Below are 14,344 nucleotides of genomic sequence, written 5' to 3' on the forward strand. Positions count from 1 at the left end.
CAAAACGTATCAAACTATTTTAATGCTTAATACCTGAGTTGGTTATGGTAATGCAGTTCATTCCAGTGATTCTAAGCTTCCACAGATAATGTAAACATATTATCAATAGTAAACATAATCTATATTAAGTATCCGAGTAGAATAATATTAATGTGTTTTATTTTGATCCTGGGGGAGCTCAATTCTGTAATAAAGATGCCCATAGGAACTTTGCACTGGTATTCCTTTCTCTGCGTCTACATACTAAGAGGCTTCCATACTCCCCGTATTTGCAAGATTGTGTTGAATGTACTGACATGGACACCAGTGTGGACAGAGTGTTATAATCCAAATATATTCTCTTCTGACTCTAAGTTTGTGATGATAGTGACATGTTTTCTACTGGAGCCATTTAAAAGCTACTTTTTAAACTTTTACTATTTAATTTTTAATTGTGGGTTAGTTATAATATTGTGATGTTTTCTCGTACAGCACCATGAAATGGCTATAGGTGTACATATGCCCCCTCCCTCTTACACTTCTCCCCACTCCTCCCCCTCCCAGGCCTCTAGGTTGTCACAGAACACCAGCAAAGTCCCACTTGCTATGGGACTCTGCTGTTTTATGCATGATACTGTGTGTGTTTCAGTGCTGTCCCTTCCGATCACCCCAGCCTCTCCTTCCCGCACTGTGTCCAAAAGTCTGCTCTTTATGTCTGTCCCCTGTGCTGCCCTGCACGTAGGATCATCGGTACCATCTTTCTGGATTCCATATATATGCGTTAATATACAATTCTTGTCTTTCTGACTTACTTCATTCTGTATAATAGGCTCTAGGTTCATCCATCTCATTAGAACTGACTCAAATGTGTTCCTTTTTATAGCTTAGTAATATTCCATTGTGTATATACACCACAACTTCCTTATCCATTCATCTGTCGATGGACATCTAGGTTGCTTCCATGTGCTAGTTACTGTAAATAACAAATGCTTTTAGAATATGTTTTAGATTTACACAGTAGGAGCAAAGATAATGTGAGCCACAAAACAGAAAGAACTTGGATGACTGTTCCACTGAGTTTCCGTAGAACAACTAACTGAACAATATACAAGCAAGAAAAATCTCTGTGGTTCAGCCACTGCCATTTTGGACTTTGCTTGTATATTTGCTTGTATTATTTATACCAACTGACATAAAGAGATTCCCCAAAGACAATCTGGATGCTGCTTGCAAGAAGTGGAAGGACACTGTGACAAGAACCACCATGAAGTGTCTGCAGCGCAGTTTACTTTCACTAATCTTTGTCAATTCTCAGCTTCTAAAACGTAACCAGGAAGAAAAAAAAGCCACAAGTTTCGGAGATAAAAAGACTATTCCAACCAAACTTTGTTACCTAAGAAAACTTACTAAAATCTTCTGAGCTTCTTGCATGTGCTTTTATTCATGGTTTTGTGTGTCCAGTGTTTTACTCATATGCTTGTGTTGTTATATGGTAGAGAAAATAAGAACATATGAATGAACCAAATATAATTAATAAAGCTTATTACAAGTAGGGCACCAAATACTCAAAGATCCCTGTGGACATCCTCATACAGATATCACATAGTTGGCCATAACATTTTCTTTTTTCTTGATGATAGACTTTTGAAGGAGAAATGGTAGTATTATCTCAGTAATTTAGGAGTAGTGTGGGCCCTAAAATGTAGATGATTTCATGGTTAAAGACAGGAGAGGAATGAAACTAGGTTATTTGGAATCTTACAGCTTTAAAAGGTGAAGCCTAGAGACAAGTTTGCTTTCTTAACTGCCTTCTTGAAAGCACCTTTAACCTCCTTGTTTCTTAAACTATAGACCAGGGGGTTCAGCATGGGGATGACCATCGCATAGAACACAGATGCGATTTTGTCTGTGTCCATGGAGTGACTGGAGCTGGGCTGGGAGTACATGAAGATGACGGTCCCGTAGAAGATGGAGACTGTGGTGAGGTGAGAGGCGCAGGTGGATAAAGCCTTCAGGTATCCCTCAGCCGAGTGCATCTTCAGGACGGTGACAAATATGGACAGGTAGGAAACAAAGACAGCCAAGAGGGCAAAAGAGATAGCGAAGCTTGCCGCAAAGACAAGAACTAGCTCACTAACGTGTCTACCAGAGCAAGAGAGAGCCATGACGGCTGGAACATCACAGAAAAAGTGATGGATTAGATTGGACCTACAGAAAGAGAGACTGAATGTGTCCCAGATGTGAACAGAGGCGTTCAGAAAGCTGCAGATGCAGGAGCCGGCGGCCAGACCAGCACACACACTGGTTGTCATGGTGGCTGTGTAGTGTAGGGGTTTGCACACGGCTGCAGAGCGATCATAAGCCATTGATGCCAAGAGGAAATTTTCCATGGTGGCCAGGGCTACGAAAAAGAACATCTGAGCAGCACATGCGTTGTAGGAGATGACCTGGTCTCCCATAAGCAGCTCAGACATAACCTTGGGAGTGACAGCTGTAGAATAACAGAAGTCCACCAAAGACAGGTTACTAAGGAAAAAGTCCATGGGAATGTGGAGACGAGAGTCCGTGAGAATCAAAACAATCATCCCCAGGTTTCCAACCACGCTCACAAGATAGATGAGCCTGAATATAATAAACAGGGGTACCTGCAGTCCTGGGGCACTGGTTAGTCCCAGCAGGATGAACTCAGTCACGTCTGTATTATTCTCCATGGCTGTGGTTTGGGAATCACAAGATGCCCTGTGGCCATAAGGAATAAAGGAACGGAGTGATAACAATGGAACGGACAGAAATCGAAGCAGACAGCAACTAGATGACTGGCTGATCGGTAGACGCGCGTCACTGCATGACGGCAATATCAAAACTTCAATGTTATTCATATAAGATATGGCTTTGGCGACCAGTGTTGGTGCATATTAGTGCATTATAGAGTTACACATTGTTGAAACCGAAGGGTCGTTTGGTTCATCTCCTACTGTCTAAATTTTACACACTTGTAAACTGAAATGTGAAAATATAAAGTCTTGATCAGGATGCCATGTCTAGAGTGAATATATGTGTCATTTTGGTTCCCTGAGCCTCGTAAATGCTTACATTTTTATGTTGTTGTGGTGCCAGGAGCTGCCCTGTACAGTTCACCCGTGTATCAAGTTGCTTTTCTCAATAAGCTTATAAGACTGACTAGTTGTTACCCTCTTTTAACTTTGAAGCATAGGGGTTGAGTAATGTATTTAAATTCACAAAATTATTACTGTCAAAGTCAAGTTTTGTACCCAGGAAGAGTCGTTCTTTGGTCCACTGGTCTGGGACTTCGGGATTAAGAGATGCACATTATGGTATACAGATAGATAAGCAATAAGGTCCTACTGTATAGCACAGGGACCTATATTCAATAGCTTGTGATAAACCTCGGTGGGAAAGAACATGAGAAAGAATGTATATGTGTAACTGAGTCACTTTACTGTACAACAGAAATGCAACACAACGGTGTAAATCAACTGTCCTTCAATACAATTTTTGAAAAAGAAATAAATTAAACTGCCCTCCAATAAATAAATAAACTTGAGTTTTACTCAATTTACAATTACTCCTTGTCTCCATTGGCCCAACTCAGTGCTTGGGTTTCCCGGTCAAGTAGCTGAGACGCGTGTGTGTAATGCTGCTGCTGCTCGTAAGTCGCTTCAGTCGTGTCCGACTCTGTGCGACCCCACAGAGGGAAGCCCACCAGGCTCCCCCGTCCCTGGGATTCTCCAGGCAAGAACACTGGAGTGGGTCGCCATTTCCTGCTCCAGTGTGTGTAACAGACGAGCGGAATAGCTAGAGCACTCGCCGGCGGAGGCCGTTCTGAGGGGAAGACATAGCACTGAGTGTGAAGCTGGGTTCTGGGAACAGATGTGTGTCGGTCTTACCATTTGCTACCCCAGAGTCGTTGGCTGTAACCTAACTACTTGATCCTGGTTTTCTCCATGTACAGAAGAATAATCCCTCAAGGTAGTATTGTGAGAATTCGATGAAATACTGTATCGAAAAATCAGTCAAATGCTGAGTGCCTAGCATCATGTGATAGGCACTAGCTGTGATATTGTTATGAGGATGAAATGATAGGCTCTACGTTCGAGAAAGGCAGGTGAAATCAGGGATCCGGACGCGGACGAGGGTTGAAGTCTTGCGGCCTGTCTCTTCAACTTTTTCTCACACGCTCTGTCCACGGGCATCTGTGTGTCCTCCAGTGTTTCTCAGTCTGTCGGTTCTCTGCTAACCATCACTGGCTGTTCAGCCACGCCACGTGAACTGGTCTATCTTCTTTCTTGAAGTCTTTATTTCAGCATGAGTAGAGTCTCTTTTTTAAGCTCATTCTTTCTCTCACTGTCCTCATCTCATATCATCTCATAGGCTCACCGCATAGAGCATGTCTGTGCTGTGCGTGAGTGCGTGTGCGCATGTGCGCTCAGTCATGCCCAGCTCTTTGCAGCCCCGTGGACTTCCCGCCATGCTCCTCTGTCCTTGGGATTTCCCAGGCAAGAATACTGGAGTGGGCTGCCATTTCCTTCTCCAGGGAATCTTCCCCACCCAGGGACCAAACCCACTTCTCTTACATCTCCTGCATTGGCAGGTGGGTTCTTTACCAGCTGAGCCACTGGGGAAGCCCCCATTAAGAGCATATGCATCCATGTTTATGCATATGCACACATATACACTTATTCATGGGTTTATATGTATACACACAAGTATTCAAATACACACACTCATTCCTCCGGATGAGTGAGGGAGTGAAAGTTGCTCAGTTGTGTCCAACTGTTTGCAACCCCATGGACTGTTGCCTACCAGCATCCTTCGTCCATGGAATTCTCCAGGCAACAATACTGGAGTGGGTAGCCTTCCCCTTCTCCAGAAGATCTTCCCAACCCAGGTCTCCCAAATTGCAGGTGAATTCTTTACCGTCTGAGCCACCAGAGAAGCCCACCTTTTCTTTTACTTTTCACTTTCATGCCATTGAAGGAAATGGCAACCCACTCCAGTGTTCTTGCCTGGAGAATCCCAGGGATGGGGGAGCCTGGTGGGCTGCCGTCTATGGGGTCACACAGAGTCGGACACGACTGAAGCGACTTAGGAGCAGCAGCAGCAGCAGTGTTTTAAGGTGGATCACATTATTATACCCATTTACCAGTAAGAACACTGAGGACTTGAGCAGCTATGTAAAGCTGCACAGTCACATAGTATGAAAAAGATTCAGGATTCAAGATTCAAACCTGGCTGTGACCAAATCAGAAGCCTATGCTTTCAGCCACCTCACTGGCCGCATTTGCAAATGTGCTAGTAATCATAAGGATGAGATTATGGGAACGATTACAGTAGAGTTAGGATCTCGCTAACTTGATCAGAACACTTCTGTGTTTTGTCATATTGTATATTCAATATCCTGTAACAGGAACGGAACATAATCTGAAAAGGCTTCCCTGCTGGCTCAGAAGTAAAGACTCTGCCCACAATGCAGGAGATGCAAGAGACGTGGCTTTAATCCCTGGGTTGGGAAGATCCCCTGGAGAAGGAAATCACTCCAGTATTCTTGCCTGGAAAATCCCACGGACAGAGGAGTCCAGTGAGGAACCACGGGGGCCACAAGAGTCGGACACAACTTAGTGACTAAACCACCATCATACATATGTGTGGGGTTGGCCAAAAAGATCTCACAGAAAAATGCAAACGAACGTTTTGGCCAACTCAATATATAACGGAACCACTTTGCTGCACCCCAGAAACGAATGCTGTAAATCAACTAGGACTTCAGTTTTAAAAACGCGTTTTTAAACTATGCACTAAAGCTGAACACTGTGGCAATTATTGAGAGACTCTACGGGGAAGTCTGAGCCTCAGCGCGGGGCCCAGTGGTGACCAGACTCACAGATGAAGGTGTTACATCAGACAGCCAGGCTCAGGCCGCAGCTCTACCCTGTGACTGCCACATCATCTGAGACACGACGCTGTCCCTCTCTGAGCTCTGCTGTCCATCTGTAAAACCCGCCCCCGTGAGGCTGTTTCAAAAAGCACAGGCAGACCTTACCCAGCGCCTGGCTGGTTTACAGTCAAAAACCTTTCTTCGTTTTTCCCTCTCCTGCTTCCCACTTTGCACGGCATTTTCCTAACAGCTCCAATGCCACCTTCTCCCTGCTGCATGCCTCAACGACAGATTCCTGGATCACAAAACGAACCTGCCCAGAGTCTCACGTCAGGTCTTCACTGGACTACATGGTCTTTTCTTCTATTTTCCCAGGAAGGAGCAGCTCAGGAAGCAGGGCTGAATTGGGAAGAACAAGATGGAGCCAGAACATGGAATTCTGTCCCCCACACGTCTCACCATCACTGTCTGTGACCTTTGGAGGACTCTTTCTTCCCTTTCTTCCAGCTGTGCTGGCTCTTTGTTGAGGCTGACAAGCTCCCCCACTTGCCGAGCATGAGCCCCACAGCGTGCCGGCTCAGTAACTGTGGCACACACACTGAGCTGTCCTGCAGCGCGTGGGAACTTAGTTCCCTGACCAGGGATTGAACCCTAGTCCCCTGCATTAGAAGGCAGGTTTCTTAACCTCTAGATCACCAGGGAAGCCCCCTGGAGAACTCTTTACGAGGCCACTTCCCAGCCATGTGATCCACGTAATGGCACAGGGGGATGCCCTCAGGAGTAGCCGTGACTTAGTTTAACGCTCTGCTGTGCTATCTTGAAATTCTGAACAATTTTTGAACGGGGGCCCCTTGCCCCTTGTGTTCATTCTGCATTTGGCGCTGCAAATCACAAAGCCAGCCCTGCCTTCTTTGGTCCTCTAGGACTCAGGATGCAGGTCACCTCTGCGAAGACACCAGCAGCTCCTGCCTGATGCACTCCCATAACCTCCCATAACTTCCAGCTCATACCTCCATTAAGTCATCCACCAACATGTAAGGCAGTCCTGCTACAATACCACCAGTGCTGCCTTTCTTGGGCACAGACCTAATCCCAGCCCAGGGCTAAACTCTTCTCATGCCAGAGTTATACTCACAGCAGCTCTAAGGTAGGCACTATTATTATCCCCAATTCACTGACTGGTTAAGGCATGCCCCATGGCAGAGGGGCGGCAGGAGCAGGAGTCTTGAATCCGGCAGAAGCACTAACTTCCACCACCAGGCACTCTGCTCAGGACCAGAAATGCGGTGGCTGCTTGGAAGGGCCGTAAGGCTTGTGCCACTAAAGTGTAATTACGAGTTACATTTTATAATCATCCTAATTACCTGTCTGGATACCTTCAGTTCAGTTCAGTTCAGTTCAGTCGCTCAGTCGTGTCCGACTCTCCGCGACCCCATGAATCACAGCACGCCAGGCCTCCCTGTCCATCACCAACTCCCGGAGTACACTCAAACTCATGTCCACAGAGTCGGTGATGCCATCCAGCCATCTCATTCTCCGTCGTCCCCTTCTCCTCCCGCCCCCAACCTTTCCCAGCATCAGAGTCTTTTCCAGTGAGTCAACTCGTCTCATGAGGTGGCCAAAGTATTGGAGTTTCAGCTTTAGCATCAGTCCCTCCAATGAACATCCAGGATTGATCTCCTTTAGAATGGACTGGTTGGATCTCCTTGCAGTATAAGGGACTCTCAAGAGTCTTCTCCAACACCACAGTTCAAAAGCATTGATTCTTCGGCGATCAGCTTTCTTCACAGTCCAACTCTCACATCCATACATGACCACGGGAAAAACCATTGCCTTGACTAGACGGACCTTGGTCGGCAAAGTAATGTCTCTGCTTTTTAATATACTATCAAGGTTGGTCATAACTTTCCTGCCAAGGAGCAAGCGTCTTTTAATTTCATGGCTGCAATCAGCATCTGCAGTGATTTTGGAGCCCAAAAAAACAAAGTCTGACACTGTTTCCATTGTTTTTCCATCTATTTCCCATGAAGTGATGGGACCAGATGCCATGATCTTTGTTTTCTGAATGTTGAGCTTCAAGCCAACCTTTTCACTCTCCTCTTTCACTTTCATCAAGAGGCTTTTGAGTTCCTCTTCACTTTCTGCCATAAGGGTAGTGTCATCTGCATATCTAAGGTTATTGATATTTCTCCCAGCAATCTTGATTCCAGCTTGTGCTTCTTCCAGCCCAGCGTTCCTCATGATGTACTCTGCATATAAGTTAAATAAGCAAGGTGACAATATACAACCTTGACGTACACCTTTTCCTATTTGGAACCAGTCTGTTGTTCCATGACCGGTTCTAACTGTTGCTTCCTGACCTGCATACAGGTTTCTCAAGAGGCAGGTCAGGTGGTCTGGGATTCCCATCTCTTTCAGAATGTTCCACAGTTTATTGTGATCCACACAGTCAAAGGCTTTGGCATAGTCAATGAAGCAGAAATAGATGTTTTTCTGGAACTCTCTTGCTTTCTCCATGATCCAGCGGATGTTGGCAATTTGATCTCTGGTGCCTCTGCCTTTTCTAAAACCTGCTTGAACATCTGGGAGTTCACGGTTTACATACTGCTGAAGCCTGGCTTGGAGAATTTTGAGCATGACTTTACTAGCGTGTGAGATGAGTGCAATTGTGCGGTAGTTTGAGCATTCTTTGGCATTGCCTTTCTTTGGGATTGGAATGAAGACTGACCTCTTCCAGTCCTGTGGCCACTGCTGAGTTTTCCAAATCTGCTGGCATATTGAGTGCAGCACTTTCACAGCATCATCTTTCAAGACTTGAAATAGCTCAACTGGAATTCCATCACCTCCACTAGCTTTGTTCGTAGTGATGCTTTCTAAGGCCCACTTGACTTCACATTCCAAGATATCTGGCTCTAGGTCAGTGATCACATTATCGTGACTATCTTGGTCGTGAAGATCTTTTTTGTACAGTTCTTCTGTGTATTCCTGCCACCTCTTCTTAATATCTTCTGCTTCTGTTAGGTCCATACCATTTCTGTCCTTTATCGAGCCCATCTTTGCATGAAAAGTTCCCTTGGAATCTCTAATTTTCTTGAAGAGGTCTCTTACTGCACTGTTAATCCCTTGAAGTCCCAATCTCTCGTGTTTATCTCGTGTTTATCTCTGCAATACAGAGACCTACCATAAACTCTGGGAAGAGATGGAGTCCCAAATATCCTTGAAGAATGAATAAAAGGTCATTTCCACATGTAGGTTAATTTTACTATTAAAGTGCTTCAAATACTTCTTATTAAACGATGACAATTACATTAAAAAAAAATAAAGAAGGATTATTTCACTCTCTTGTAGTTTTCTTTCTTGCCACCAATGAGATGACACAGGATAGTAACTAAGATGAGATTAAGTCTTAGTGATGGGATCATTTATTCTTTTTTTGCGATTCTTTTATAGGAGAACAACATGACTTTGTTCCATATGTATCTCTAAACTCCCATTGATGGAAATTTTGACATTCAAACTTTAGCCTCAACTCACTGTTTTAGAAAAAAAAAAGTTGAAACCATCTCTTTCAGTGCTCAGATAATTCATAGTAGGTATAGCTGCCCCATAGATTTTACATGAATTATACTTCTCACTAAAAATGTATATGAAACACAGAAGCTTACCTTGCTGCTGGAAAAGTAGAGACAGTCAATCCTGAAGAGTGATAATGGAATCAGACATTTAGTCATGGGCATAAAGCACATACCCCTCGTAGCTCAGTTGGTAAAGAATCCGCCTGTGATGCAGGAGACACAGGTTCGATTCCTGGGCCTGGAAGATCCTCTGGAGGAGGAAATAGCAACCCACTCCAGTATTCTTTCCTGGGAAATCCCATGGACAGAAGAGCCTGGCGGGACACAGTTCACAGGTTTGCAAGAGTTGGACAGGACTTAGTGACTAAACCACCACTGTTAGAGACTTTCTTAAAGATTCCAAGACCTCTAAGAACAAGTAAAGATGGAGGAAGGAACCCAACATGAAGTTAGAAACCTGGATAAAACTCCTAAACTCACCACTAATTCTGACTATGCTCTTGGAGAAGTCACTTTTCTTTGCCTTGTTTGAAAAACAGTAATATTACCTCTTTTCGAATAGTTCACAGACTTGTACCTGTAACTAGCAGATGAGGGTAGCTTCATAAAACACCTTGCTGAGAGGCTATCACTTTAAAGCCGATCACCATAATTTTACTCTGAGCCGTTTTCTCTGGCCACGAAAGCAAATCCTCAGGTTCGAGGTCAGAGAGGGATGCCTGTGTTTGGTAAATGATGGCCAAGGGGGCTCAGCACAGTCAGTGATGCCACGTGGATTTATGTTGGGATTTCAGAGGCTGGCTCACGGGAGTCAGAAGGGAGCCATAGAAACACAGAATTCTCTGGGGCTTTCCCCCATGAGGGCATTTGTAGTTCTCATCTCACGTTCTTAGGGAAGACAGAATTAAATTGCTTGTGGGATTCTGCTAGATATATTGAGAGTGTGCACATGTTTTCATAATTCATTGCTTGTTCTTCATTTTTTTCCATTTTGTACTCAAAGTATAGTTTAGAAACCATCAACATCCATAGCTTTTAGTGTGTTATTCTAAGAGTCTGGTTAAATTTTATCTGGTCAGGTACCACTGCCACAGCTACAAAACAGAAGAGTTCTATCACCTTAACAAAAACCCCGAGCTTTTTTATGCCAAAAGCCGATTATCAATGTCTTAAGCTCAAGCAGTCAAGTAGCAAGTGAATTCACCTTGCTACCATTTTGTTTTATTCAGGTCCACAATGAACTGGATGGTCATCACTCACATTGGAGAGGGTCACCTGCTTCACTCATTTCACTGATTCAAACGTTAATCTCGTCTACAAACACCTTCACAGTCACACGCAGAAACAGTGTTTAATAACGTATCTGGCATGCCCTGACCCACTCAAGTTGCTACATATAATGAACCATCACAGAGGGACTAGTCATGTTCGTTTTGCTCTCCTTTGCTGTCTTTAGCTATTTCCCCTCTCGATCTCTTGATACCGTGCTTTGTGGGTCGCTGGCTGTTTGTAGAGACGGATTTTGATTCCTTTCTCATTTCTGTGTGCATCTTCTGCTGGTCCAGTCTTTGGGATTACCATGGGGTTTATACAAAACATCTCATAGTTACAACCATCTCTTTTTGACTGATAACAGCTTAACGTCCATCACTTACAAAGCTCTGCTCCTATACACCTCTCTTTTCGTTACTCATATCACAAACTGTATCTTCTCGTATTTGGTATCTGGCAGAGCACATCATGAGGAGCGCTGGGCTGGAAGAAGCACGAGCTGGAATCAAGATTGCCGGGAGAAATATCAACAACCTCAGATATGCAGATGACACCACCCTTATGGCAGAAAGTGAAGAGGAACTCAAAAGCCTCTTGATGAAAGTGAAAGAGGAGAGTGAAAAGGTTGGCTTGAAGCTCAACATTCAGAAAACAAAGATCTTGGCATCTGGTCCCATCACTTCATGGGAAATAGATGGGGAAACAGTGGAAACAGTGTCAGACTATTTTTGGGGGCTCCAAAATCACTGCAGATGCTGATTGCAGCCATGAAATTAAAAGACGCTTACTCCTTGGAAGGAAAGTTATGACCAACCTAGATAGCATATTAAAAAGCAGAGACATTATTTTGCCAACCAAGGTCTGTCTAGTCAAGGCTATGGTTTTTCCCGTGGTCAAGTATGGATGTGAGAGTTGGACTGTGAAGAAAGCTGATCGCCAAAGAATTGATGCTTTTGAACTGTGGTGCTGGAGAAGACTCTTGAGAGTCCCTTGGACTGCAAGGAGATCCAACCAGTCCATTCTAAAGGAGATCAATCCTGGGTGTTCATTGGAAGGACTGATGCTAAAACTGAAGCTCCAATACTTTGGCCACCTCATGTGAAGAGTTGACTCACTGGAAAAGACTCTGATGCTGGGAGGGATTGGGGGCGGGAGGAGAAGGGGACGACAGAGAATGAGATGGCTGGATGGCATCACCGACTCAATGGACATGAGTTTGAGTGAACTCCGGGAGTTGGTGATGGACAGGGAGGCCTGGTGTGCTGTGATTCACGGGGTCGCAAAGAGTCGGACACGACTGAGTGACTGAACTGAACTGAATACAAAATAACAGTTACAGTTATTTTTATCTGTTTACCTTTTATATTCTATGCTAGGATTCAAAGTGACTTACATACTTCAATTACCATATTGCCAAATGCTGTATTTGTCTATATATTTGCCTTTATCAGTGAATTTTCTATTTTCATATGTTTTTGCATTGCTGTCTAATGTCTTCTCATTTCAACTTGAAGGACTGCCTTTAGCATTTCCTCTCAGGCAGGTCTACCAGTGATGAACTCCTTCCACCTTTCTAAAAGTTGGGAGTAGAACTGACATACATTAGCTTCAGGTGTATAACACTGTGACTTATATGCATTAAAGATGATCACCACAAGTTTAGTTACCCTGTCTCTCAATTTAAAGTTTTTATAGTACTATTAACTATTATAATTGGAGACGGTGCCTTTTAATCCCTTTCACCTGCTTCACCAATCCCCCACCCTCTCCTTTCTAGCATTCAGCTGTACAGCAACGCCCCACCAGCTCTCTGGTTTGCATATGGTAACGTGTATGTTCCAAAGCTCCTCTCTCTATCCGCCCCGCCCTCCCCCCACCCCCCGCTGCGCCCACAGGGCTGTTCTCTACGTCTGCATCTCTATTCCTGCCCTGCAGATGGATTCATCAGTACCATTGTTCTAGATTTCCTACATGTGTGCTAGTGCACAATATTTGCTTTTCTCTTTCTGACTTACTTTGCCAGGAATTTTGACTGGACCGCTACTGAGCCTGTCTCCTCAAAATTCAAAGTTGTCTAGGCCAGCCCTCTAGTGCTCCCGCATCACCTTTGACTGTGACTGTCTTGTGAGTGAGAGTGTCCTCGTCTTGAGACAGAGTTCCCTCCTCCGGCAGGTCTTTGTCTCTCCATGTAAAGATCCTTCAGGGGCATTTACTCTGCCTTTAACAGAAGTGGAAGAAAGTGAAGGTGAAAGCCGCTCAGGCGTGTCCAACTCTGTGACCCCATGGGCTGTGCAGTCCATGCAATGCTCCAGGCCAGAATACTGGAGTGGGTAGCCTTTCCCTTCTCCAGGGGATCTTCCCAACCCGGGGATCGAACCCAGGTCTCCCGCATTGCAGGAGGATTCTTTACCAGCTGAGCCACCAGGGAAGCCCAAGAGTACTAGAGTGGGTAGCCTATCCCTTCTCCAGCAGATCTTCCTGACCCAGGAATCAAACTGGGGTCTCCTGCATTGCAAGCGGATTCTTTACCAACTGAGCTATCAGTAATAGAAGAGTTTGGTCCAATTCTTCAGCACCCACTTATCCAAAACTTAAAGATTACTAGTAATGTATGGAGATTTTCTTTTTACCACATCTCTAAAAATATCTGTTATGATCCGTTTATTCAGTTATAGCCATCCCAGTGTATCTGATGTGGTATCTCATTGTCATTTTAATTTTTATGATTTATGATCATTTTTATCTCTTCATGTGGGTTTTAGGCACTAATACACCTTTTTCTATAAAATGTATTTTCAAATATTCCCCATCTTCAATTGAGACATTTGTCTTCTCATTACTGAGTTGTAAGATTTCTATATTCTGAAAATTATCTTTTTAATTAGATATTTGATTTGCAAACACTTTCTCCAAATTTGTGGTTTAAATTTTTTATTTTATAAATGGTGTTTCTTAACATAGAAACATTTTGAATTTTAATAAAGTTAAAATTATAACTCTAGAATTTCTAATTGCTTCTTTTTTATAACTTTACTATCTTTGTTGATATTCTTTATTAGATGTTGTTATTTAGTTGCTAAGTCAAGTCCAGCTCTTTGCGACCCCCACGGACTATAGCCCTCTAGTCTCCTCTGTCCATGGGACTTTCCAGGCAAGAATACCGGAGTGGGTTGCCATTTTCTTCTCCAGGGGATCTTCCTGACCCAGGGATCGAATCCACATCTCCTCCATCTCCTCTGACAGGCAGATTCTTCACCACTGAGCCACCAGGGACGCACAGTCTCTGTTAGATCCGTCACTGTAATCAATCACCTGTGTTTGTGTGTGCTGTGGCTTCAGTCATGTCCGACTCTTTGCGACCCTAGGAACTGTAGCCTGACTGGCTCCTCTGTCCATGGGATTCTCCATGCAAGAACACTGCAGTGGGTTGCCATGCCGTCCTCCAGGGATCTTCCTGACCCAGAGATCCAGCCTGCATCTCTTATGTCTCCTGCCATAGCAGGCGGGTTCTTTACCACTGCGCCACCTGTGTTTTCCTTCAATTCTTTACCTGTTGTTTCCCTCAGTTTTTTGAAAGTATATGGACATCCCCAAAGAGTTTCTGTTGACCACTTTCTCATAT

General features: G+C 44.2%; 1 protein-coding gene across 1 annotated transcript; it reads right to left on the reverse strand.

Annotated features, from left to right (window-relative positions):
- Positions 1-1,745: 1,745 nt before the first annotated feature.
- On the reverse strand, positions 1,746-2,690 carry LOC129554165 (olfactory receptor 5B2-like). The gene has a single exon (XM_055422783.2). The coding sequence runs from the start codon at positions 2,688-2,690 to the stop codon at positions 1,746-1,748; it is 945 nt and encodes a 314-aa protein (XP_055278758.2).
- Positions 2,691-14,344: the final 11,654 nt, after the last annotated feature.

The sequence above is a fragment of the Moschus berezovskii genome, chromosome 14 (assembly GCF_049115385.1).
Source record: "Moschus berezovskii isolate FMDL1 chromosome 14, NW_MosBer_1.0, whole genome shotgun sequence".
Taxonomy (NCBI): Eukaryota; Metazoa; Chordata; class Mammalia; order Artiodactyla; family Moschidae; genus Moschus; species Moschus berezovskii.

Excerpts from the sequence above, each read along its gene's own strand:
- LOC129554165 (XM_055422783.2), bottom strand. The coding sequence starts at position 2,690 with ATGGAGAATAATACAGACGTGACTGAGTTCATCCTGCTGGGACTAACC.